The sequence below is a fragment of the Clarias gariepinus genome, chromosome 5 (assembly GCF_024256425.1).
Source record: "Clarias gariepinus isolate MV-2021 ecotype Netherlands chromosome 5, CGAR_prim_01v2, whole genome shotgun sequence".
Taxonomy (NCBI): domain Eukaryota; kingdom Metazoa; phylum Chordata; class Actinopteri; order Siluriformes; family Clariidae; genus Clarias; species Clarias gariepinus.
The window spans coordinates 23,149,217-23,176,841 of NC_071104.1; the positions used below are offsets into that span (position 1 = coordinate 23,149,217).

Sequence of the window (27,625 nt, forward strand, 5' to 3'; positions counted from 1 at the left end):
TGAATATGAATAAAAAACCTGTGTAACTAATTATTGCCAATAAGTAATGACAATTAATTTAATAGGCATACAATGTGTGTAATTTTAAGTTCATGCACATTATCTCAGTGCAGTGGAATATAAGGAGGAAAAAAAACATTCAATATCTCTCTTAAACTACTCCATTAAATATCCAAAACATAAACCTTTTAAGTATTCATTCTATAATAGTTTCCTTAGTAAACATAATGAATTTGTGTTTAAAAGAAAATATACCAATTCAGTGGCACCTTGGAAAGATGTATGAAAATAGAAGTTCTACAGTGACTCCAGCTGCATACGATGGGAAGTGCAACCAGTTCATGGTCTACAAAATTATTCACAATCAGATTTAAACAGAGACCAGAAGTGTAAATTTTCTATTAATTTATTCCTGTCAGAAACCAGAGGATACACATGCTTTTTTTTTTAAAGACAGCGTTATCATAATTTATTCATCAGTGCATAATATTGCTGTGGGAATTATATAACCCAGGATCATGCAACAGTATCAATGCAATATTAGCTAGGCAGTTTCACATTGATTTAATTCCTGATAGGAAGAATAATGAATCCATTCTGGGTTTATACAATTGTAATCTATAGGTATTCATATTGTTTAAAACAGTTTAAAAAAGATGAAGTTGGTTAACACAAATTAAAGAATCATAAAGGAAGTGTAACGTCCAGTATACTGTACTTTTAGGATAACTACTGGTAGGAAAGTTTGCCCTTTGAAGTGTAGAGGAGTTATTGTTACGATTCTAGGTGCATAGTCATACCTTGAAAGCAAGGCCAGCTTTTTCTGTTTTTTTTTTTTATTATTTTTATCGTACAACTGTAGTAAAAATATCTGTCCACTCATGCATTTTCTAAAGAAAATATGATCTTATCAGAGTTCGTCAGGTCACCATGAAGCCCTAAACTCTTAGTAGTAGAGTTTTAATCAGTGTGTGTTGTTGGTAGACCAGTCATAAGGCATATAGATTATTTTAACATTCCCTGTAGATAGAAGAGTTTTCAGATTTGTCTTCTTTTGAGATGCCCTCATGTGGTTTAAAACCCAGTTCAGCAACTGCATAGGAGAGGACAACTCATAAATCAGGCCTTGCAAATGCTGTACTGTATGTAGCTTAAAATGTTTAGTAATGTTTCAAGCTCAAGGAGAAGAACATTGAGTCTCAAACTGGTCGAAACTTTGGACTATGGATTACCTTTTCATCAGTGTCTCCAAAATCTGCCTTGTACCATTTGAAGATCTTGCTTAGCTTCACCTCTCTTTTCACAGAATCCACAATGCAACCATCATCAGCCTCCAGAAATATCTCAGCAGCAGTGCGCAGCTGCCTGACAATGTCCTGTTAAGAAACAATTACACTCTAATGATACTAATGCTGATTCACTAAAATTAACAAGAAGCTATCTAACTTATAAATATGCATGAAGTTTACATTTGAGGTGTAGGTCCTAATGGGTGGGCAGGCTTTCGCACCACAGTTCAGTGCAAAATGAATCAGAGGCTCAGCTTCAGGAAGTGCAACCTAATGAGGATGACAAAAAAACACAGAAATAATATCAATTAACCCCACCGTCTAAATGGCACAGCAAGTAATGAGGGGTTCTTCTATTTAAATAACAGTTAATAAAGCATTCAAAAAAAATAACCAAATTATATTAAAATTATAACATTAAAAACACATTTAAATGGAAGAAACAGTAACGGCTGATTATCACATATTCTTCTAAAAAAAAGACAATAGTTTCATTAATTGTGTAGATTTTATGGTGTTGCAAGTAGAATAGGTAATACCGTGCCACAAAGAAACAAATACATGACTGATAAACAGCTATTTATTAGTTAAATGAATTATTCTACTGCAGACAAAAGAACAAGTAAGTAATCCTGAGGATGACTGCTATCGCTTCTTAGATATAAGGAATATGTTTTGGATTGATTAATTTAGACAAAAAAGTCTATATTTGCAGAGTACAGAATCACTGCTAACACATATAATGTCTTAGAAGTGTTTTAGAACTATTTACCTGTAACCTAGGGTCATTCTTTGAGAAGGGCTTCAGAAGTTGTGCTACTCCTTTCCTGTTTCCCCGCAGCACACCATTCTCAATATCCTGCAGTGTAAACACCTCTCCTCCAATCAGGTAGCTTACATAGTTGAAGAACTGCACAATAGTAACATTGTTATCCATTTATAATCAGTTATTCCGATGTAAATCAGGATGCTTTAAATGAGCTTCCAAGACTAAAGCAAAGCATTCTCTTACCCGATACCTCTGCCACATGTTTTTAGGAAAGCCAAGGCGCAGATAGCCGTGGATAACCAGAGCATTGTAGACGTTAATGAAGAAGGCCAGCCTCTCTTCATGTGTAAGAGAGAGCAGCTCCACACGCTGCAGGTACACAGCCAGCTCACAATACCGCTCATAACATGAGCTTTTAGACATTGCCCTATAGTCTACTGACTGCAGAAAAAAGAAAAGAAAAAGAAAATAACTTCACATAACATAAATTATCTGAATTCTACACCAAACCCACTCCATTTAAAGAAAATTAATGTAATGTTAAGTAAATAAATAATGTTACCCGTTTATATTAAACTTGTTGAAAGACAGCGTGTTAGAACAGGTTAGTTAGTACCTTGCCATCAGCAGAGAGGTGATCAGAGTACAGTTTCATGATCAGATTCCTCAGGGCCTCAGATAATTCAGAAGCTGTAATTGCTGAAATAATGTTAATAAATATTCTTTATTCTTCACTTACTAAAATTGAAGGGAAATATCGCATGAGCATGTACAGAACAATAAATTCCCAAGCTTAAAAGGGAGTCTTGATTCGTGCAGCTTATAAACACATGCAGGTCTAGAGGAGAATATGCACTTACAGTAAATGGAGTGGGTTTGGTGTGTCAATACAGAAAAAGGGGCATTAGAAAAAATATGATATTTATCTACACAGGCTCTAAGGAAAAAGTCAAATAGTATTACAGTATACTGTGGATACAGATGAATGCATTTGCAGGAACACTAGTGACCACAAGTCTCTACGACCAACAAGAAACACAACTGCTCTAGTTCCATGTATAATTTATTGGGGCTATATGCTCTCACAGACTTTTAGAGAGGTGCATTGTAACTTGAATGAGGTGCTACTTTTTTCTGATCACTATGTCACAACAGCCATCTGCAAGGAGCAGAAAATAAATAGGTTCTATAAAGAGTTATTTGGTTTGTAAAAACCAATGACAGAGGGTAACTTATAAATAAAATTGTTCTTTATATAGCCACATTAAAAGACTAGGCGACGTGGACCTCTATTTAAGAAAACTTTTTAAAGAAATGTCTATAGTATTCTTTAAATGGCTAATAGAGACTGTTTTCCCTTTTTGAGAAGACTTTAGCATTTAATAAGTTATTTAATAAACCCCTGATAAACCACTTTTATATTTACAGAGGGAAGGAAAGGAATGTAAATGTTTTGTAATCTCAGGGTTTTCTGCATTCATTTATTATAAATTGTGATCAGATCTTCATCTAAGATCAGAGAGTCAAGAGTATTGACAAATTAAAACACAAAAATTCTGATCTTTCATGTCTTTTTTTAGAAAAACCATAAAAATCTCATAGTACTAGTGGAACAGGTATGTGAATCCTTGAGTAAACAACCTCAAAAACGCTATTGGAGTCACTTGTTAGTATACCTGGAGTCTTATTTAAAAAATTTGTTTGGAGGTGTGGTCTAGAGCGCGTTTGATTTATCAAAAACCACACAAACGTTTTGGGTGGCTCTGCACAAGAAGAATATGCTTACAGTATGTGAGCTTGCCTTACCAAAAATAGCTTTCAGAGGATATATGATCAAGAATTGATTTACATAAAGCTGGAAAGGGTTACAAAATGATTTCAAAGACTTTAGAAATTCATCAGTCTACAGTTAGGCAAATGAAGACACTTTGTTAGGCAAATGAAGAGAATGTTGCTACTCTACCAAAACGTGGAGTCAAAATGACCCAAAGAGCATTAATGAAACAACCCGAGTAACCCCCAAAGATTTAAAAGCATCATTGGAACTGGCTAACATCTGTGCTCATCTGATGTAAAAAGGGCCCCGTACTGTATATCATAATGAAAACATAATTCCAACCGTGATGCATGGTGAAGTTAACATCATGATTTGCTGTGTCAGGGCCTGGCCAGTTGGAAGTCAGTCTATAGGAACTTTAGGAAAATGTGAGAATGCCTGAATACCAGCTGAAACTTTGTGGAAGTTGGGTGATGCAACAGAACAATGACCCAAAACACCAGAGCAAGTTCATAACAGAATGATTTCAAAAAAACAAAATCCACCTTTTGGAGTGGCAACATCAGAGCTCAGACCTCATCCCGACAGAGATGCTATGGAATGACTTAAAAAGAGTCCTACACATGAGCTGTCTAAACAATGTGACAGAGCTAAAGCAGTTCTTCTAGGAAAAATGGGCTAAAATTCCTCTTGAATGATGTTTATGTCTAACTCACTTTTTCCTTTACTATTTTTATTGTTGAATGAGTGTGTTCAATAAAGACATGAAAGATCAGAATTTATTTTTGTTATTATTTTTGACACATAGATTGTAATAAAGATAAAGTTCAGAACACATTTTATGATAAATTACTGTAATGCGGAAAGCCATACAATTCTAAACAGTTCACATACTTATTCTTAACAATGTATACACTATAAATAAACATAATATGAAAGAATATACTGTATGTTAAACTATAATACCTTTTTACTTTTATTAAGCTGTTATACTTGCCTACCCATATTTAATTTTTCCATGTCAAATCCTCCTAATATCTTATTACAACCAATTCATCAGCTCTGTGTCTATACATCTGTTTCTGTACACCATCAACCACCTCTGGGGGCTGTCAATTTATCCCCATCTCCTCATTCATCCACACTGTTTCCAGAAGATTCCCTCTCACAGTCTGTAAATAGAGCCTGGGATAACAGATGATGTGAATTTGAATTCAACCAACTAGCTACTGTAACTGCTGATGTGACTACAGAGAGCGTTCCGGGAGATACAGATTGTACCTGCACATGCAGCTGGGAATCATTCCAAAGAGAAAATTTGTCCAGTTTTATTAAAACAGACAGATTGTCATGAACATTGCATTTCCGCATGTCCTCATTCCTCATTCTTAATGTGAAAGGAAATAAACAAACAGGCATGTAGAGAACCTGAAGGTAACAGCCCACATGCAAAGTGCACACTAGCTTCCTCTACCCCTCTCCTCAGACTCACAAATGTTTCCTGCAGGTACTGGTAGGGCATCGGGGGGCAAAGGCTTCTCATTCACCATACGGACCAGTGCTTTAAGTTCCTTAGGGGCCTAAAGAAAAGACAAAAAGCTATGTATACATGTCATGTATAAACATACATGCCTGGCAAAAATAAAGTTGCCATTTCAAGACATTTAAATTCTGGGACTGCATCAAGCAGATAAAAGAACTGAGGTGATTTGAAATCAGTGGAACTGGGTTAAGAACCTTTTAACACATTATTAATGTGCAGCCTGGAAGGACTGTGCTGAACCATCAACACTGTGGAAGCAATGTGATCAGAAAAAAATCATGAATTGAAATTACTTACTGTAAATACTTGACGTTGCATGGTAAAATATCAATAGTAAAAATTAGAGCTATGTTTAATAATGAAAGTACGAGCATTTCCAAATGCGCATAATGTGATGAGAACTCACAGTATTGGGACTAAACAGTTGTTGTCATGAGGAAATAATTAATTGAAAACAAAAAGCACGAATTAGCTAGACAGCATACAGATTGGACTTTGGAGCAATGGGAAAAGGTTATCAGGGAGCATGAGGGTAAAAAGGGAAGCACATGACGTGATGTACAAATCAGGCATAGTGGCCACTGTACATGCTTCTGTAGGCAATGTTATGATCTGGGGTTGCTTTAGTTGCTCAGGGCTAGACCTAGCAACATTACTGTATGTAGCAATATACTTAAGTCAGATAATGATCTCAATGTACTAAATGACCAGGTTATTAAATCAATTAAGTTTTTCTTCCCTGGTGACACAGGGCTCAAGGACTCAAACTGTGAAAGAGTGGCTCTGGGAGCATAATGGCGAACTGGCGAACACATTGTGTGCTATAATCAAAGCTAAAGGTGACTGAATGAAATCTTTGAAATTCTTTTTCTTCCTTTTAGCCAGCTAGTCTCAATTTTCACAAATAAAGTAATGCTTTCTTTTTTGACAAGCATAAAAAGCGTAATATTAATTATAGGATTCTGTATATGACAATGTATTATTATTATTATTATTATTATTATTAAATTCTTGTTTTCGTGCTAGTGTTTGCTAGCTTGGATTATCCACTTTTGCTCACCCACCAATTTTTGAAGACTCTCATTTCCTCCTATGTGGACGTTGTTGAAGAATATCTGCGGCACAGTACTGCTGCCAGTCATTTTATCCAGCCAAGCCTGTACAGCTGCATCATGACTCACATCCACTTCACACACTGGTAGATTCAGTGCCTGTAAAGTATCTTTGGCTTGTAAACATTGCGGGCATCCTGGCACCGAGAACACAGTAACCCTTCCTGCTATTTGGTTCCCAAACAAAGCCATTAATACACCTGTGGAGAGAACATCCAATCCATAAAACAAGTTGTTTGTACTGTTTTTTTTTTTGTTTTTTTTTAGCTTTGTCTGTTTTCTTGTTTAAATCTTGTAAGGTACTGTATCTCCTAAAAATGAGATTTTACTGAATCCTAATTAGTAGTAGTTAAATATGAGCAAAAGAATAATAATAATAATGTTTGGAGACACTCTAATGGTTCACCTAGAAAGATGAGTGGATATGAAATCGGATATGGGTCAGACAAGAGTTTAATTTGTTACTAATTAAATAAATGACACAGATTCAGTCTTCAAATTTAACATCATACATCAAGGTAAAGCTATTTATTTTTTTTCAGAAAGCAGCTAGTTTGCCATTCAGAACTCTGCAACTTTTTAAAAAGAAAGAATAAAAAATTATATGATGTCAGCAGCATGTCACAAAGTGTTTCGTTCTTTCTATGCCACAATATGACTGATGGCATGATGATAATGATGATGTTGGTGGTTATAGTTCATGAGATCACATACAGTACAGTGAGGTCAATAGGTATTTGATCACCCTGTGATTTTGCAAGTTTTCTTACTTATAAAAAATGGAGGGGTCTACAATTTTTAGCATAGGTGCATTTCCACTGTGAGAGACAGAATGTAAAAAGAAAAATCTGGAAATCACTGTATGATTTTTTAACAATTTATTTGTGAGTTACTGTGTCAAATAAGTATTTGATCAATTGAGTCAAAAAATAATAATATTTGGTACAACAACTGGTACAGCCTTTGGTAACAATTACAGAGGTCAAACAGTTCCTGTAGTTCTTCACCTGGTTTGCACACCCTGCAGGAGGGATTTTGGACCACTCCTCCATATAGATCTTCTCTAGATCTGTCAGGTTTTGGGGCTGTCGCTAAGCAACACAGACTTTTTAGCTACCTCCAAAGATTTTCTATTGTATTTAGGTCTGGAGACTGACTAGGCCACTCCAGAACCTTGATATGCTTCATACAGAGCCACTCCTTGGTTTTTCTGGCTGTGTACTTTGGGTCATTGTCAGGTTGGAAGACCCATCTTTAATGCTCTGACTGAGGGAAGGAGGTTTTTGCCTAATAGTGTATGTCACAATACATGGCCCCGTTTATTCTCTTCTTAATACAGCACAGTTCCCTGTGCAGAAAAACACCCCCAGAGCATGATGCTTCCAGCCCCATGCTTCACTGTAGGTATGGTATTATTGAGAAGATACTCATTTTTCTTCTTCCTCCAAACACGGCGAATGGAGGCAAGACCCAGAAATTTTACTTTGGTCTCCTCTGACCACAGGACTTTCTTCCATGACTCCTCTGAAACATGCAGATGGTCCCTGGCAAACTTCAGACGAGCCTGGACATGGGCTGACTTAAGCAGGGGAACCTTCTGTGCGGTGCAAGAGTTTAAACCATGACGTCTTAGTGTATTACTGATAGTATCCTTGGAAACAATGATCCCAGCTCTGTTCACGGCATTGACCAGCTCCTCCTGTGTAGTTCTGGGCTGATTCTTCACCATTTTTAGTATCATTGATACCACACGAGGTGAGATCTTCCGTGGGGCCCCAGTCCGAGGGACATCTTCCATTGGACGAGGGCCTCTTCCATTTTCTGACAATTGCTCCAACAGTTGTTCTTTTTTCACCAAGGTCTACAATTTTGTCTCTTGTGTTTTTTGACAGCTGTTTGGTTTTGCCTATGTTGCTACCTAGACTTTGGCTGATTGTGGGGTGCATAGGTGTCTTTATGACAACTAATGACCACAAGCTGTATCATGGCTGACCCTGCGCTCTGACCCCAATTTCACTGTGCTGTAATGTATATATGACAAATAAAGGCTTAACTTAACTTAGCTTAACTTAACTTAAACTGGTGCTAATAATTTAGAATCATGAGAATAGTGTAGCTGGACTATTTAAAATCGAATTAACAGGTCTTTGAGGGTCAGAAATCTGGCTAATAAGCAAGTGATCAAATACTTATTTGACACAGTAACTCACAAATAAATTGTTAAAAAAAATCATACAATGTGATTTCCGGATTTTTCTTTTTAGATTCTGTCTCTCACAGTGGAAATGCACCTATGCTGAAAATTGTAGACCCCTCCATGATTTCTAAGTAAGAGAACTTGCAAAATCAATCAATCAAATACCTATTGACCTCACTGTATAACCATTATAAAAACTGTTCCCCTTACCAATCTCTTATATAAATAAATAAATTATAATAAATAAATAAATTATATATATATATTGTTATAAAATACTAAGACTGGAGACCGCTTCCAAAAATTATAGAAATAGTTTATATATATTTAATATTCATTCTGACAAATCAAAATAATGCACTCAAATGCACTAAGGTATAAAATAATTTATCACAGAGTAATAGTTTTATAGTTTCCACATTAGCTTGCACAGTTTATTCATGAGAGGGAAAAAAAAGGAAATGCATAAATATTTCTCATCACTGTCTAAATCAACTATATTCAGTCCTTAAAACGTTTCCTTACACAAACCAATCAGACAATGTTAGAGAAGGCAGCAAGTTAAAGAGCTGTGGCCAGCCAGGACTATAGTCTGACAGTCTTGGGGATAGGCAGGTAATTCTGATGGATTTTATTCTAATTTATGGGGTACTGCATGATTACAATCAGGTGATAAGCGCAGGCTAGTAAGTGCTTCATCTTTTCTTCCCTCATCCATCCATTCATCCATTAATTTTTCCTCAGTATTCTGATCACGATTACGACTAATAACAGCTCATTACCTACCTGTCAGTCTAGCAGCTGCTTTGAACGTAGTTTCTCCATTACACTGGAAGTCAGTGACAGACGACTCTCACCCTGAAACTCAATCCCGGCAGGTAACAGTATCAGTGATGCTAATGTTCTGACACTATACTATACTAGCAGGTTTCAAATCGCGATTTCCATCTTATAAATTTAGTACAGTAATTCTGTGCTTTTTCCATAGAATCATTTGCAGCGCTCCTTTATTATACTGTGCTATTTGAGGACCCTGCACTACCGTAACGACAAGATGTTGTAGATGAGTTCAGGTAACGCAGTAGCGCAGACAGTCCTGCGCAGCTCTTTAAAAGCTGATGTTCTCCAACGCACCCGCAGTTTTCACATTAAGAGCCCAAGCAGGCGCGTTCTCGGCTGTACAGTACATTGTTCTCCGCACCAGCTGTGGCGCTAGTATTGAAGAGTTTTTCGCGGATAGTGAAGGCCATTTCTTCAGCACTTCCCACTTTGATTCCTCTGTCAGGTCTCTCTTTTATTGAAGTGCGACAATTCTTATTTAAATTCTTATAAAACGTTATTTAACAACATGGCGAAGCGTGTCGCTGTAGTTCTGGCAGGCTGTGGCGTTTTCGACGGCACTGAAATCCACGAAGCATCTGCAGTGCTGGTGCATTTGAGCCGAAATGGAGCAAGTGTAAGTTCCTCCTATTTTAATTGCACACACGTTTCTGCGCATGGTAAGGAGCTAGAAGAATACAGGACATGTGGAAATAATGACTTACCCTAATGGAACCTACAAATGCATAAATAGAAAAATAGTTAAGAAATAGTTAACAGCACATTTAAAAGTGTATTCTTTCTGTGATAGTTTCTTTCTATGACCGACTTTAAAAAAAAAAAACTTAATTTTTTTTACGCTTTTAATTTTCACGCTTACATTTCAACCTTTCTGACTCGTTTTATCATTTGTCAAAATGAGGTAATTAGAAAATGGAGCTGGATAAATGACTCTTTTGACTGCTAGAGGGCGTAATGAATGAGCTGGACTGCTGTAAAACGACCGTTTAAAGTTTATTTTTTATTTTTATCAAAATCTTCTAATTTGCTTTTTGCAAGCCAATGACTATTGTTTTAGGCTAATAATAATTAATGTTTGTTTTACCACAAGCATTGTGTTTTAAATATGTATGTTAAACAGATAGGTATGTAATAGTATACTAAAATGTTAATATCCTCTATTGATCTATCTAGTGCTGTGAGTATCAGTGTAGGATCTGTGGAGCACATCCAAGTATAATTTTAATATACTAAATACTTTACCTAAATGTTTTCTAAAATTAGAAACTTACTTATTTAACATACTTTTTCCAAGGAGATAAATGTGCTTATATTGACCCTTAAATTAATGGCAAAATTTTTAAACCTTACCATTACACTTATCTGGCCTACTTTAAGCTGAAGAAGCACAGTTAAACATTTAGCTGTTTATACATAAATCTAACTGCCCATGTGCATTTGGATATGGATGAGGTATCAGACTGCAGTTTGTTGAGTGTACTCTTGGCCCTATCTTAGTAAAATGTTTATAAATATATTGGAGTACCAGATTTGTATAAAATGACTTACCAGAAAGCCTAAGCTTTATATTGTTTTTATATTTAAAAACACCCTACTTTATTTCCATAAGGTATTATGACCTTTTTTTCATTGAGTACATTTTTTAGCTGGAGAAATTATTTTCTTTTGTTTTTAATTAAGATTCTCACTTGCGTATAATGTCCCCTTTCCATTTTCTGTTTGGTCACTTTATTGGATTGAATCAAAGCCTCTGTCACTCACAAACAAGTGATCATTCCTTCCAATTTATAACTAAATACACATGATCCAGGTAATCAGCAGTGAGTAGTGCATAATGTGATAATCTGAAAAAATGTAGGGCTGCGGCTCTCCAGGACCAGGGCCGCTTCTGAAATAGTATGTAAAAATGTCCTTAGGGTTTGCAAAGCTGCTATGACAGGTAAAATATACTTAATAATTATTTTTCTCACTGTTCTAGGTTAAAATATTTGCACCCAGCATTGCTCAGATGCATGTGGTGGATCACGTGAAAGGTGCCCCTACTGAGGAGACACGCAATGTGCTTGTGGAAAGTGCTAGACTTGCACGAGGTGATATTCAAGATCTGTCTGAACTCAGCGTAAAGGATTTTGATGCCATTATTTTCCCAGGTTAGAGCAGTGAAAATTTTTTTTAATGAACTGATATGTTTTCCTTGAAATTATTCGTTTCTAGGTATTTAAAAAAAGGTGAGAATTTTGCTTACATTTTTCAGATAATTTGCCTCAGTTATGTAATTTGTAACTGGTATTTCTGAAATGCAAAATTTTATTTTATTTTTTATATATATATATACAGTAAGGTCAATAAGTATTTGATCACCCTGTGATTTTGCAAGTTTTCTTACTTAAAAATCATGGAGGGGTCTACAATTTTCAGCATAGGTGCATTTCCACTGTGAGAGACAGAATCTAAAAAGAAAAATCTGGAAATCACATTGTATGATTTTTTTTTAACAATTTATGTGGGTTAAAAGACCCAGCCACGACCCATCTTTAATGCTCTGACTGAGGGAAGGAGGTTTTTGCCCAATATGTCACAATACATGGCCCCGTTCATTCTCTCCTTAATACAGTGCAGTCCTGTCTACTGTGCAGAAAAACACCCCCAGTGCATAATGCTTCCAGCCCCATGCTTCACTGTAGGTATGGTATTATTGGGATGATGCTCATCATTCTTCTTACTCCAAACATGGCGAATGGAGGCAAGACCAAAAAGTTTTATTTTGGTCTCATCTGACCACAGGACTTTCTCCCATGACTCCTCTGGATTATCCAGATGTTCCCAGGGCAACTTCAGACGGGCCTGGGGCCAGGCAAACTTCAGACGGGGCTGACTTAAGCAGGGGAACCTTCCGTGCGATGCAAGATTTTAAACCATGACGTCTTAGTGTATTACTGATAGTATCCTTGGAAATGATGGTCCCAGCACTCTTCACGGCATTGACCAGCTCCTCCTGTGTAGTTCTGGGCTGATTCTTTACCATTCTTAGCATCATTGATAACCCATGTATCCACTTAGACTTTGGCTGATTATGGGGTGCACAGGTGTCTTTATAACAGCTAACGATCTCAAACAGGTGCTACTAATTTAGAATCATAAGCAGAGTGTAGCTGGACTATTTAAAAGCAAAATAACAGGTCTTTGAGGATCAGAAATCTGGCTGATAAGCAGTAATTTACAAATAAATTGTTAAGAAATCATACAATGTGATTTCCAGATTTTTTTATTCTGTCTCTCACAGTGGAAATGCACCTGTGCTGAAAATTGTAGACCCCTCCATGATTTCTAAGTAAGAAAACTTGCAAAATCACAGGGTAATCAAATACTTATTGACCTCACTGTGTGTATGTGTGTGTACATATAGAGGGCTGGGCAATAAAATGGTCTGTGTATTTATTTACGGTACACTATTGTCGATAACAATAAAAATAAATGTTCAGTATGAAGCGCTATAATAAAATGCGGCTGGCAGACTGAGCGGGCGTCTTGCCTTAATCTCAACAGCCTATCAGATCTCCCAATGAAAGAGCGTGCCACGAGTGACCAGGAAATGGCCAATAAGCTTACGCAGCCACGTCACGTTGTGTGTCATCACCAGAATAATGCACACGAAAATGGGTGCCGTGTCACGCAGCAGGGAGGAGATTGTGAATCAAAAAGGATGCATCAGCTCACCAGTTTTTTGGTTTCTTTTCTTCTGATCAACACCAGAACAATTTTGTGTGTAAGCTTTGCAAAAAAACTAAACAAAAAATGCCACGGCCAAGTATGAAAACACAAGCAACTTGCGTGTGCGATGGAGATACTCAGCAACAATGCCTTATGAAAAATCCTCCAAGCAATACAATGATGTAACCCACACTGCTCTCATGGGGTCTGAATGAAAGCAACCAAGTGTGCATCACGACTGACAGCGGGGCGAATATGGTGAGTCGCTTCACTCAACAACTGGACTCGGTCGCGGTGTTTTGGCCGCCGCTTACACTCCGCTATCTGTGAGTAAAGTTAATTAATAGTTGCATAATCATCCAGATAAAGTTTCTTTGGATGTAGTGCTACACAAGCTTGCAAAAAATACTTGCATCCCAGCCACCAGCCCCCCCCTCAGAAAGAACTTTTAACCCAGGGGGTGATGTAGTCATATGTACAGTACTTGTCCAGCATTAAATTCAAAGATAGAGTGAACCAGCTTGCCTTTCTTGCTCACAATTTGTAATGTTGCAATGTACAGGTACAGTATATGTGTGAATAATGATGGTTGGTTCCTTTACTTTAAAGGGGTCTTCCAGTCCCATTTTTTATTAAATGTTAATATGATTCTTTAGGGTCCTAATAAAAAGTTTGTAATATAGCCTACTTTAATTAAAAATTCTTAATGGTTGTGTAAAAAAAAAAAAAAAACACTACTTTTACCTGGTAAAAACTAGCTTTGTTCTCAGCAACCTGTTTCAGTACATGCTCCTTTAAATGCTTATGAGCCCTGCTGAGCCCGCCCCTCAGCTCTGTGGGGGGTGTCTTCACAACACACGTGGGGTATAGACACAGGAGTGTAGTCCAGTGTGGGCAACGCTTTGGACTGCATTACCCACAACGCAGTGCGGGCAATGCTTTGTGGGTAATGCAGTCCACACTGGAAAACGCTGGAATATAGAGCCTGAGGCTGTTTTCTTAAGTAGTTTTTGGTTTGATTTAAGTATGGAACCCACCCAGAAGTTTGTGATATCGCCTGACAACGCAAAAAAATAAAAGAATGGACATGCATTGACTCGATCTGTCTTTCTCATCACTGCATGGGCATGAATTAACAACGACAAAAGCAGAGAAGCTTACTTAGAGAGATACGAACGCGATGTGTTTACTGATGTGTTTACATGACCTCTTAATTTTTGACAGACATCGTTATAAACCATCTAACGTTACAAAGGTAAGCATAATATAGTTTTTCCAACTACGTACACAGTTTGCAACTAGACAATCACCTTAATGCATTGTTTATTATAAACGGCCGATTAGGAATTATATAGAGATGGATGTACATAGAGAAAACGACATAACACATAAAAACAAGTTAACTTACACTCCGCATTCATCTTGATTATTAGAAAAGGCGATCTGCAAAGATTCATAGAAAAAGAAATCACACTTACCAAGCCTGGTGAAGATGAAGCAGGAACACGAAGCGTTAGTACAGATCTGTTTTTTAGGAGCTGCTTTCTAGCAAAACCTGCTTTATATTGACCCGCGTTTATAAAGCAGTCTGGTGAAAAGTGATTAGCGCAAACATGAACGCATTTAGGTAGATCGGCGGGGACGTTAGCTTCAAAAACAAAATTCAGCCACTGCATCCTCAGCGGCTAAGATGTCGGTAGTGAATGACGACTGCTGTGTTTGCTATTACACCCAACAACTGTACACCACACTCGCTTAGGCAACATTTTGCTCCAGTGGCGAAAAACAATGGCCGACAGCTTCTTCTCACTCGGGGCGGGTCTTTGCTAAAACACCAGTGTAAATCAACTATAGTAGGAGCGGCCTCTGTTGGTGTGGCGTCACATTGACAGGCATTTGAGATTGGCCTGATTTCAGAAGGGGCATGTTATTTTAATAAATGCAAAGAAAATCACTGGGCAGCTCTTTATCATTGTAGAGTGGGTGTGTACACACTCTACTAACACACATTTCAGTCCTAACAGCTTGAAAAAGTGCATGTAGGCCCGTATGACCCCTTTAAAGTTCATATTTTATTATTGTAATTTGCTTTGTTTACAAGAGTTTAAGGTTTACTGTGTATTGTTATTGACATCTTACAGATGTTGATCTGCCTCAGAGTTTGCTTTAGTGTTCAGTGTTTACACTTTACAATTGCACACTATGTAACCTTTTATTTATTTATTATTTTTTTAAGAGTCTCTTTAACACTTATATTTAGTTTATTATAAGACATAAGAAACAAGATATTTTTGTTTACTTTATTTTTGTTTTTGACTATTAAAATTATTTACCTTAGTAATGTTGGCAAATAAAAATAAAGTGGCTAAATTCTATTTTTTTTCTACTGGTCTATATTCATAAATATTCAATAATTACCGATACCGAATGATATGAAACATTATATCTATCCATCTATTCAACCAATCTGAAACATGCATTATCTGCCAGCACAAAAGTGGTCTTAATATATACAACAAATGAAATTTACACATTTTTTTTCACATTTTTTATTTATTTGATATTTCGAGTAATTTCACATTTAGAGATTCAACCTGAAAACCATCCCCTCCTTCTACCCATATGTGAAAAGTAAGATGTACTTTAGCTTTAGAACCTAACACTCTTTGGTATACAAAGATGGCATGGTTTGTTAGATCGTTTTGTCCTAAAACCCCATAGCATTCTTTAGGCATTTTTTGAATTGCGATGCAAAAAAAACAATATAGTTTGCCTTTTTTTTTTAGCACAACCTAGGCAATATGCAAAAAGAGTTTTATTTTATTTTAACCAATTATACAAACATTAACGAAACAAAAAATACGAAAGAAACATCAGTCGTTTTTATGGTTGTTTCTGTGACCTAAGAATAATGATATGCCTGTTTTTGTGAGTTCTACGTTTTTTAAAAAGGTCCAATTATGCCATTTTAAGGTTGCTAATATTGCTTAATGAGTCTCAAACAGGTTTACATCTTTTTCTTTAAAAATAGATTTAATTTTACCCCATTTTTAAATGATTCGTAAACGACTCGTGTAAAGCAGTTTGAAGATTCAGTCTGTCTAACCCCTCCTTTCTGTGAGCCCGCACTGCTGTGATTGGTCAGATGGCGCGGTGATTTATGCCTGGTCAACCTCTACAGCGTGTGTCGGAAAACGAAATGCCCATGACCATAACTGAACGACGGCTCTGGAGACTCGTCAATAAATAGAAAAGATGGTTTTACGCGTAATGACCAGCTAATTTTGTATTAACTGTGTTTTTTTTTATCTTTGTGTCGGTGTTGCGTTAAAAGGCCGGTGAGCACAAACAAGTAAAACAAACATGTATTATACAAAACTAATAGAGTAAACAAGAAAGGTGCACAACAACCAAACAAAGATATAAACAATGTATATAAACTATATATAATAAACGGTATGTGTCCTGTTTATTGTATGCGTGTTATCAGAGTATACCGAGTATGGTTCGGTCTCAGCGGGGTTAATGAAGGCCGATGACGGAGGGTGAGAAGTCCATAGAATATGTCCAGTCAAAGATAATCCGGTTTTAAAAAATCTTTGAAAGAAAATGATCCACAACAATCTCTTCTTTTCTTGTCCAAACAAATAACTGCAGCGCTGTTCCACCATTACTACTAGCCTCTATGGCAAACCCAGAGGGAAAAAATGCCTCCGCACTTTTTAAGTTCAGTTTTGGTGAATAGTGGAGAATAAACAGTTAAAAAGGATTTAGTTTGCTCACGTTTTTGTTTTTATATATTACAAAGTGTTTAAGCGAACCTGGCATAAATGCTCTGTCACATTAACAAGAGTGTGGTAACGTTAATTGTAAGATGGCGGGCAAGTTGTTTGTGACGTAGATCTGTGCCACTTAAGTTTTAAGGGTTAATCTTCCTGTAGTTTTTGTTTGTTTGTTTTTTTTTTTTTAAAGAGCCCATTTTTCATGGGAACCTGCCTTTCTCTGCAGATGATGTGACCCAGCATGTGCGACCATCAGTATGTCCTTCTTATTCTTTTTACGGCAGCTGACACCACTGCATTTATTGCCTCTCAGTATACCGCTCCCACAGTACCAAAACAAACAGGCACAGGAACGGTAGCATACAAGGGAGCGGTCTGCTACTAGTTACTCGATTGCAGATTGCATTGTTTTCCTGGAGGAAAAAAAACAAGTGTGAAATCAATGTGTGGGGAAACATTTGATGGTTGTTTGTTTGGCAGGAGGCTTTGGAGTTGCAAAGAACCTGTGCAGCTGGGCAGTTCAAGGCAAAGACTGCAGTGTGAATGAGCAGGTTAAAGCAGTATTACAAGCCTTCCATGCTGAGAAAAAACCCATTGGCTTGTGCTGCATCTCTCCAGTCCTGGCGGCTAAGGTCTTCCCTGGCTGTGAAGTCACTGTTGGCAATGACAAAGATGAAAGGTATTACTTCTGCCTTTTCTAAATGTGAAAGCTCCTTAATTAACTTATCACAATTTACATCAGCTCCAATGCCTGGCAGCTGTTTCATGGGGGATAAAGTTTCCAACATAGTCAGCAATATTTTTAAAGAGGTTTGCTATCCTACAGTGATGCACATTATAACTGCAAAGTGGAATTTCTTAAATAAATTGTACAAGGGCGTGAAATAAAATGCACCACTGTCTTTTCCCTCCACTTGGAGTGCTTCGGTGAGTCAGTGCTGTTAAATTTCCTTTTTCTTCTAGGTTCTGTGATAAGGAAAATACCACAATTATATAATTACATATTGTTGCAAAATGCTGTGTTGCAGAAATTCCTTTGGTGTTGCCAAAGAATTTTGGGTTTTGTGAAACATTATGCATTTTCCAGTTTGTGTGTGGTATCTTGTCTTTTTTGTTACTAAGAGAGTAGGCTATTATTTTTTATGTAATTTAAAATGTATCATAATTTGGTTAAACACATTTTAACATCAAGTTTTAGTTCAAGTAGTCATTATTACGTACCCTAACTTTACATTAAAAAATTAACAATTTATTTGTACCATGATTTGTACCTACATTTTCTACCTTGACCCTGTGTATAATGTCTTAGGACTCAATTAACCATCAACCACTAACAACACACATCAACATATGCATATGTTGTTACTAATCCCACATATCTTGTGTGTGGTCAGATAATAAATTTAATCTAGTATTCAGTTTACCAGGTCACACTGAAACGTATTTAAAAGAAGAGTTTATTCTTTCCTGAGTCCAAAATTTGAAGTGAGTTTTCATAACAATAACATTTTCACAACGGTTCACAGATTGCCAATACTATTAAAAATGTATTGGATTTGTTCTGAATAATTTTTTGGGGGTTATTATTATTTAGCTTTAATTGGTAGTTTCCATCAGGGGGAAAACTTTTAAATATGTAAAAAAAAAAAACTTTGAATCAACTTTTTAAAACTCAGTAGCAACCCTGCCCTTAGAACTATGTGAGAATGTCACACCCCTCCACTTGATGCAAAATAATAGTTTTAAGACATTTTCTCATCATGGTCTTGTGTAATCGACTGCAGAGTTGCCAACATGTAATGACCAATATTTTTGATGATTAAAGAACCTGTAGCTTTTGTTAATTATCTTCTGTCGCTATCTTCTAACTCGGTCTAACTTTTTTCCCCGCCCTGACTGAAAGACAAGTCACCACAACAAAGCTGATGCTATTTTTTTAGACCATTATTATTATTGTTGAAAGATGTGTTACTGTAGTTTAGATTAGTTATAGAGATTTAAAAATAAAAGATTTAGTTTGTAATTCTTGTATTATTTTTATTATCTGTTGTGTCATCATTGAAAAATCATTCAAGTATTCAGGGTGCTTCAACATGACCTGTAGGAGACAATTTGTGTAACAACTTAAGTTAGCATTAAGAAGAGATCTTTAATTTTCTGGCAATTTAAACTTTAAATTTTTCCATATTTTTATATTTCTCTACTTATTTAATCATTCTGTAAAGCAAGAAGACACAAACATCCTGCAATTAATGAGAAAGCGTTGAATTTTTATTTATTTTTACTTTTATTTTTTAAAGATCTCCTGATGTACCAGAGACTGCAGAAGCCATCACCCAGCTGGGCTGTAAACACATCTGCAAAAATGTCAGTGAAGCTCATGTGGATGTAAAAAATAAGCTAGTCACCACAGGTGCCTTTATGTGCAAGGCACCTCTCCATGAGATCTTTGATGGAATTGGTGTGATGACTCAGGATGTTCTCAAACTTGCTTGAATGCACACTGGCACCACAAAAAGCATATCAAATGAAGAGCTTTGCTATCCTACGGTGATGCGCATTATAACTGCTAAGTAGAATTTCCTAAATAAATTGCACTAGTGTGTAAAATAAAATGCACCACTGTCGTCAGCTGTTTTATTTCCCTTCACTTGCAGTGCCTCCTTTCTCTTCTAGTTTCTGTGATAAGGACAATACCACAATGATATAATTACATACAGTAATATAGTGCTGTTTCAGAAAATCCTTTGGTGTTTCCAAAAAGTAACATGTTTAGGTTTTGTGAAACATACAGTAATGCATTTTCCAGTTTGTGTGTGGTATCTTGGTTTTGTCTTTTTTTTTTTTGTTACTGAGAGTAGATTTATTTTTATGTGCACTGCAGCAGTTGAACTGATAAGTGTGCCTAACCTCATGCTTTGTCACTGGAAGTGGACAATCTATGTATCTGGATAAAAGGACTCTCAGTACAATCTTCTCAATTTGACTGAGATCAGCATTTGGCGCTCTAGTGTAAATTTTATTCCTCACAGTTACTGCTGCCTCAGCTACCCAGTGCATGCAGAGATGGGCAGGAAATCGCTTAAATGCAACATCCTGTTCTTCTAGCACCCACCTGTACGAGCTTATTTGGGAAACGTCAGCCTAATAATGAAAATGAAAAATAATCCTGGTAGAAGATTTTAAATTAAAGCCTAACTCCAGATCCAGAATCTATTTGTTGCTCTCTAGACCAAGAAGGGCAAGCTGCGCTGCTTCCAGGCCCCTCTGAGCAGCATTTCCCAAGTGGCTTTGTCTGAATAGCAGCATTCACCAGTGGTGCACCAGCAGATGAACATGCAATTGCAAGAGCTGCCATAATCTGAGATGGAGACAGACGCAGGAGTTTAGCTGTGGCGGCTGCGTTGCCCATAACGCCACAACTGTAGGAGGATGGAACCTAAGAAAGGAAGACAAATGGTTTAGCGTGACTGATAAACTGGATTTTAATAAATTATAGTCCTCTAAGATAGAGTGCACTGGGGACTAAAATATGATTGTAACCAAACAGTATGTTTTCTATTTTCTACATTGTGCCCACATGTTCAGGTAAATACTGTAGCCCAGTGAATTGTTTAGTAATTGTGGATGGCACATTGATTAACACACCTCATCATAAATACTTTCTTTTAAATTAAATGGCATTAAATTTAGTAAGCCAGATGTTGTGATGTTAAAGTTTTGGGAATGTTATGACCCTCTTTTGAAAACCTCAGCAGTCTTCCCTGAACTTCAAGTCCCACATTAAATGCCAGAAGTAGATCCAAACCTGAAGGTTTAGAAGGCAAAAACTCAGCCAGAGCAAGCAGAGCAGGCAGCATGGCTCCAGAGGGATGAGTGGCAGGATGCCAGATATCATTAAAATCCATAAAAGTGCACCTAAATTAAAGATGATCAACATGACGTAGAGCACCTAACCTTTGAATTCAGGAAGATAAATTGCATGGGTACTTATTTAATTTAGCTGGATTATAACTACTGTATTCATGTTTACAAGGATTCTCTTGAATTACAATGACTTCAAGTATCTAGCCACAAACTTTTCCCAGATTTATGACTTAAGCACATAGTGACCACACTGAGATGTACATAATACATGTTGCATATTTTCTTTTATTATAAGGACAAATGTATAACAAGATAAGCTTTGTGGGATCTTGTTTCATATGTGAAGTAACAACTGAATTTTTGCTCTTTCTTTCCACAATTTTATTGTAAAACTAAAAGGTACAATAAGCAATATTAACCAGCTTACACAACTGTCCTAATTGAAAGCTGACACACACAAAACCTACTTAGGTGGACAATGACTGTTTAAATATCATTGTGTAAAACATCTAATCAAATGATATAGTTTCTTATAAAAAAAAAGAGTCATAACTCAGCATAAATGATGATGTATGAACTGTTAATATTATTAACATTAATATGTAATAATATTTAAATATTACCAGTAATATAAGAGTAAAATCTTTAGAATGTGAGAATTAGTTGTAACCCACCACTACCCCATTGACAAATGCAGCATATTGAGGTGGAAGGAATGTTCCTGGTTTCACACTGCTATTCTCTTTTGCTTGGTACCATTAGGAAAAACTATATTTTTTCAAGTTAAAGAAAAAGTACAAAGTAAACTTGTTGAATTATGTAGTGCTAGACCTAGGTTAGTATTTACCTTGCTGCACTGGAAAATCACAATAGAGACCAGGGGTGCAGGTTCCAAGCAATGCAACTGCCTGTTCAAATTCAAATTTTATTTGTCACCTACACAGTCATACACAGTACGATATGCAGTGAAATGCTTTTTCGACTACCAGTGACCTTAAAATAAAAGCTTAAACATAAGAAATAAATATAAATAAAAGGTAATACGGTAGAAAATAAAGTTACCTGGTAAAATATACTGTACAAGTAAAAATAAAGATATATTGCAGTAAAAGAAATATTGCAGAAAAATGAAATTAACTAGTAAAAATAAAATATACTGTGCTAAATAAAATAAAATAAAAATATACTGTACAAATGAGAACAAAATATATATAATATAGAAATATAAAAGAAGAAAATAGAAATTTGTCCATATAAGTAATGTAAAAATGGCTGAGGTCTGCAAATATGCATAAAGTGACTTCTTAAAGTGTCTTATTATTAAAGTGATTTGTGCAGTGGTCCATAATGAAAGTATAAGTAGTGCAAAAAGTGTGCATGAATGTGTCCATAGTATCCATGAATGCCCAGTGTTGGATGTAAAAGAGATGATATTAGTCCTGTATTGGGTGGTTGAGAGACCTTATGGCCTGCGGGAAGAAGCTCCTCCTCAATCTCTCTGTATTGGTCTTCAGGGAGCGGAATCGCTTCCCAGACCGCAACAGAGAGAACAGTCCATTGTTGGGATGGCTGAGGTCCTTCACCATCTTCCTGGCCTTAGTCCAGCACCGTTTGCTGTAGATCGAATGCAGGTCAGGGAGCTCGGTGCGGATGATTCGTTCAGCTGATCGCACCACCCTCTGTAGAGCTCGTCTGTCCTGCATGGTGCTGTTCCCGAACCAGGTTGTGATGTTTCCCGTCAGGACGCTCTCTATGGTGCAGGAGTAGAAATTCCTGAGCACCTTGGAGGGCAGTCTAAAGTCTCTCAAGCGTCTGAGGTGGTAGAGACGCTGCCGGGCCTTTTCCACCATGGTGTTGATGTGACAGGACCATGACAGGTCCTGCGTGATGTGAACACCGAGGTATCAAAAGCTGTCCACTCTCTCCACTGGGCTGCTGTTTATGACTGGGGTCTGGTAGTTCCTCTCCTGTTTTGTACAAAAGACCACAATCAGCTCCTTTGTCTTGCTGACATTCAGGAGGAGATTGTTCCTCTGGCACCATTTCTCCAGATTTCCAATCTCCTCTAGGTAGGCCAACTCATCGTTGTTGGTGATCAGGCCCACCACGACAGTGTCGTAAGCAAACTTGATGACGGCGGTGGAGTTGGTAGTGGCCACGCAGTCAAATGTGTACAAAGAGTACAGCAGGGGGCTCAGAACACAGCCCTGGGATGCTCCAGTGCTGAGAGTGAGGGAGGCTGAGACATGACCGCCCATCCTTACTGCCTGTGGTCTGCCAGTTAGGAAGTTGGAGATCCACTGGCACATAGATGAGGTGAGTCCCAGGTGCTCCAGCTTGGTGGTGAGTGTGAAGGGAATTATGGTATTAAATGCAGAGCTGTAGTAGATGAAGAGCATTTTCACATAATTCCCTTTCCTAGTGTACAGGTGAGTGAGTGATGTGTGGAGGAGGTGAGAGATGGCATCATCAGTAGAACGGTTTGGGCGGTATGCAAACTGTAGTGGGTCGAGTGTGTCCGGTAGTGAAGAAATGATGAAGTCTCTGACCAGCCTGTGTAACCAGCATCATTCCCTTGCTTCGTCTACTAGAAGTACAGTGTTTACATCACATGTAAAGTCATGCTTTAATCAGTCACATAATACATGTGTGTAAATAAATATAGTCTGATAATTTGTAAGCATCTAGGGAGATTAGTGAATAAATGTATGTAAACATTACTAGTAAGTAATGCTTTTTGTAATTGCTGCTTGGCAGAATTACTATTATATTATGCATTATATAACTATTATTTCTCATTTTTAAGGAGAATAGTTTTAACTGATTTGTCCCAGATTCCTTAATTGTGGCAGAATTTCCTAAAGGTTAAAGGAAACATTTTACTTGTTACATCAAAATGAAAGTCTTTCAAAATTAAATAAAAAATTTAAAAGATGGTTTTATTTAAAACTTTAATCATATTCTTCTTGTTTATGTAAAGATATATACAGCATGTTAATAAATATCCTGCTGCTATTTCTCCATTTGATGATGCATGCTTCTTAGTGTATAGTCTATGATCTATGCTATTATTATTATTATTATTAGGAGTAGTAGTAGTAGTAGGCACTGTAAGCATAACCATGGTAATAATAAACTAAAATAACAATCCCAAACTTGCCACAAATCCACATGCCAGACAAACAATCACTGGAAAAGCAACAGAATCTGAAATGTTGCTTAACCAAAAACATCTTAATTAGGTCACAAATTTAAGGGAAAATACTTTTATATTCGTCCCACCACCAAACATTGTGTATATCTATGGAATAGCGTATTTATTTATTAAATAGTTAAGCTTTTTATGTCCTTTAAATACACAATCACATAACACTTTATTAGGAACACTATAGTAATGTTGAGTATGATCTTACTTTAGTCTCAATTCTTCGAGGTATCTATTCCACTAAATGTTGGAAATATATTTGAGATTGATGTCATGTTGACATAATTGCATTGTGCAATTCATGAACATTTCATGTGACAAATTCTCCATTCTACCACATGCTTTTTAGATACATTAAATTAAATTACTATTTAATTACACTGATCAGAAGCGACAGTTTTTTTCAACCAAAGTTAAAAAATCCCACTGTAAAGCAGACAAGACGTTGATTTGAACACCAGATGGCAACATTCTCTACAGTTTTATGATATTTTGTTTTTTTTAATGAGCAACCACTTGTACACATATTTACTTACAAACATAAAAGCAAACACATCTTCTTCAGAACACACATGTTCTGTGGGCTACATCAACATCCCTTTTACCGCGGTCATCCCTTTGTTGCCCCTGAGGGCTGTGTGTGGGAAGCATTTGCTAGCCTATGTAGTATATGCAAAGGCTTTCACACACAAACACCTGCCACCAGCAGGTCCATCGTTTGTCGATAGAGGGTTAACGTCCGTCATCGATCAGAGCTCCTCAGCAGTCTGTATATCTCCTCCCACGCATCATATTTAATTAAACCCCTGCCCTTAGCCCCATCGGTCTGTGGAAGGGAAAAAAACTCACTCAGTTCACGCTTACAAGCAGCTCGCATCTTTGCTGAAGACGACATGGCTTTGGCGGATCCACAGCGTGCAATAACTAACGGTGCAGATCCTGGCTCCACGTTTTCGGAAATAATTGAACTAAATGTTGGTGGTCAAGTGTACGTGACAAGACACGCAACTTTAATCGCAGTGCCGGACTCTCTCTTATGGGGCATGTTCAGCAAAAACACTCCAAAGGACTTGGCGCGAGACAGCAAAGGGCGCTTCTTTTTGGACCGGGACGGGTTTCTGTTTCGTTACATCCTAGATTACCTTCGCGATCTCAACCTGGTGCTGCCCGATTACTTCCCGGAGAAGAAGCGTCTGCAAAGGGAGGCCGAGTTTTTTCAACTGCGAGAGCTGAGCAAGCGTCTTAGTCCTAAAATGAGCAAGGACGACTCGGTGTGTGAGGAGAGCTTCTGCTACCAGAGCGACTCGGACGAGGTGACGGCGCACGGTGCCGCGGTTTCCGGTTGGGACGCGTCGCGCGCGCTTTCCGCACTCAGCATAGCGCACTCGCCATCGGCGGAAGTCAGAAAGTCGGGCTACATCACCATTGGGTACAGGGGCTCGTACACCATCGGGAGGGACATTCAGACTGACGCCAAGTTTAGGCGTGTGGCGCGCATCACAGTATGTGGGAAGACGTCTCTCGCCAAAGAGGTGTTCGGAGACACTCTGAACGAGAGCAGAGACCCGGACAGGCCTCCGGAGAGATACACCTCCCGTTATTACCTCAAATACAACTTCCTGGAGCAGGCTTTCGACAGACTAACTGGCTTCGGCTTTCGTATGGTCGCGTGCAGCTCCACTGGCACGTGCGCTTACGCGAGCAACGACCCGGGCGAGGATAAAATCTGGACGAGTTACACAGAGTATGTGTTCTGTCGGGACTAACACTTATCGGAAACGTACAAAACTGTGTTTGTCATTCATGTGGAAGTATATAAAAACAGAGGAGAAAAAAAACCCATTGTTTATTAGTTTATAAGAAACGACCACCCACTAGATTTTGTTTACAGAAACTACAAAAGCACACCAGTTACAGTTTAAAGGAACCAAAACAATTAGATTTTAAATGACAATAAAGAAAAACCCTCATGCATGTGCTCTTATACTGGTAAATAATTTGAGTAGCCTAATAGATGTTATGTAACAAAACCAAATTAAGTAAGATGTAGCTTACTCTTTTACATCTGTGTTTGGATGTTTTAAAGACCTATTGCATGATGATGTCCTAGACTGAAAGTGTAGGCTTTCAATTAAATATCAATAAAGACTTAATATCTACCTAATCTGTCATCATATTAGTAATTCAACAGCTTTTTTAAAACTCTCTGTGAATGTGCATGTTCTGTTTCCACTGCCCCTCGTTGTTGTGATCTGGTAGAAAAACACAAAATTTACACTGGTATTTCTTACTTATTCATTGATAATACACTGTTTTGACATCTAGGTACTGTTAAGACCTGTGCTCATCTTAAGGTATTTATGTATGTGTGTTTTAAATGTTTCAAGAAATTTAGTAAAATTTTATTCTTGTCATTAAAAAAATGCAGTAATGTTTGATGTTATTTATGGTAATGCTTTAACAAAGAGATTAAAACTGGGAACATAAATATGGTATATGAAAATGAAGGTTTATGAAACACCGGATGGCATGCCTTGCTTTATGTGACTACATGCAGCACTACAGCAAAGCTGTGTCTATTTACAGACATACAGTATAACAGGTGTCATTTTCAGCAGGTTTGAGATTTATAAATAGAAAAAAAAAACAATTATGGTGAAACACATTTACTGGAAAAACAAACAAACAAAAAACTACAAAGGCTTTTTATGCAAAATATTAAAGAGCTAAGCTTCCAGGGAGTTTCATACTCAGTTTCTGTATAGCTCCTATCTGATTGTGAAGCAAATTCAGTGTGTGATGCTCAGATGCAAATGGTGCAGCTGTACTCAAATTATGATGCTATTATAATTTCAAGTGTAAAATAATAATAGGTTCTAACTGCAAATAGAGGGACCTATTGCCTGAGGGACAAAATGGAAAACCTTGCATCCTAAGAAAACAATGCTCCTTCATTATTCACTGGTGCTGAACCAGGAACATATCTGATAATGTTTATTGTTGTTAAAATAACCCATGGTTTCTTAATATTATAGGTAGTCATAAAGCACCAGTCATTTAGGTTTTCCTCATATAAGTATGCGTAACCCTTAGAATTAGGGCATATTCATGATTCTTTTCAAGTTTCCTAAATATATTTAAGGATGATGCTATTGCATAGTTGTCTTATATTTCTTTTTAAATGCAAATCAGATTACTGTTTTTAAGACAGATTTGTGGTTTGAACCTACCTGGTGTTCCTAGTTAAGGTCTACTGTATGTTAAAAATAATTTTTCAGACATATCTATTCCAGTTGGTACCTGCATAAACATTTTGCATATTTATTTTGTACATTCACTAAATCTGCAATATATCCCATGCAACTTTCTGTGTAGCTGAAGGTTCCCATGAGAAGCAAGAATTTACTTTACATGAAACATGTTTATATTTTAAACTCTCAAAGAAAGAATATAGATCTATATAATGACATATACTGTACACTGCATAGCCGAAACAAAAGCAGACTTTAATATTGTGTTGGCATGCTTTTTAA

General features: G+C 37.1%; 4 protein-coding genes across 4 annotated transcripts; 2 read left to right on the forward strand and 2 right to left on the reverse strand.

Annotated features, from left to right (window-relative positions):
• zgc:152951 (uncharacterized protein LOC569013 homolog) lies at positions 1 to 9,749 on the reverse strand. Its single transcript, XM_053496747.1, has 9 exons — positions 9,474 to 9,749; positions 6,443 to 6,690; positions 5,328 to 5,415; positions 2,675 to 2,757; positions 2,302 to 2,499; positions 2,062 to 2,199; positions 1,470 to 1,559; positions 1,233 to 1,376; positions 1 to 1,093 (listed from the first exon to the last, which is right to left on the reverse strand). The coding sequence occupies exons 2-9, from the start codon at positions 6,680 to 6,682 to the stop codon at positions 965 to 967; spliced, it is 1,110 nt and encodes a 369-aa protein (XP_053352722.1). The 5' UTR covers positions 6,683 to 6,690; positions 9,474 to 9,749; the 3' UTR covers positions 1 to 964.
• Positions 9,750 to 9,902: 153 nt separating this feature from the next.
• On the forward strand, positions 9,903 to 19,639 carry zgc:162944 (uncharacterized protein LOC569993 homolog). The gene is made up of 4 exons (XM_053496749.1): positions 9,903 to 10,143; positions 11,506 to 11,677; positions 17,501 to 17,699; positions 19,321 to 19,639. Exons 1-4 carry the CDS (start codon positions 10,036 to 10,038, stop codon positions 19,514 to 19,516), a joined length of 675 nt encoding a protein of 224 aa, XP_053352724.1. The 5' UTR covers positions 9,903 to 10,035; the 3' UTR covers positions 19,517 to 19,639.
• A 28-nt stretch (positions 19,640 to 19,667) lies between these two features.
• Positions 19,668 to 24,987, reverse strand: acod1 (aconitate decarboxylase 1). Its single transcript, XM_053496321.1, is given in 7 exon segments — positions 19,668 to 19,699; positions 19,900 to 20,303; positions 20,305 to 20,440; positions 20,443 to 20,461; positions 20,740 to 20,929; positions 21,536 to 21,635; positions 24,942 to 24,987. Coding segments are annotated over 7 exon segments (927 nt in total).
• Positions 24,552 to 26,443, forward strand: kctd12.1 (potassium channel tetramerisation domain containing 12.1). The gene has a single exon (XM_053496748.1). It carries the CDS (start codon positions 24,986 to 24,988, stop codon positions 25,856 to 25,858), a length of 873 nt encoding a protein of 290 aa, XP_053352723.1. The 5' UTR covers positions 24,552 to 24,985; the 3' UTR covers positions 25,859 to 26,443.
• The last annotated feature ends 1,182 nt before the right edge of the window (positions 26,444 to 27,625 follow it).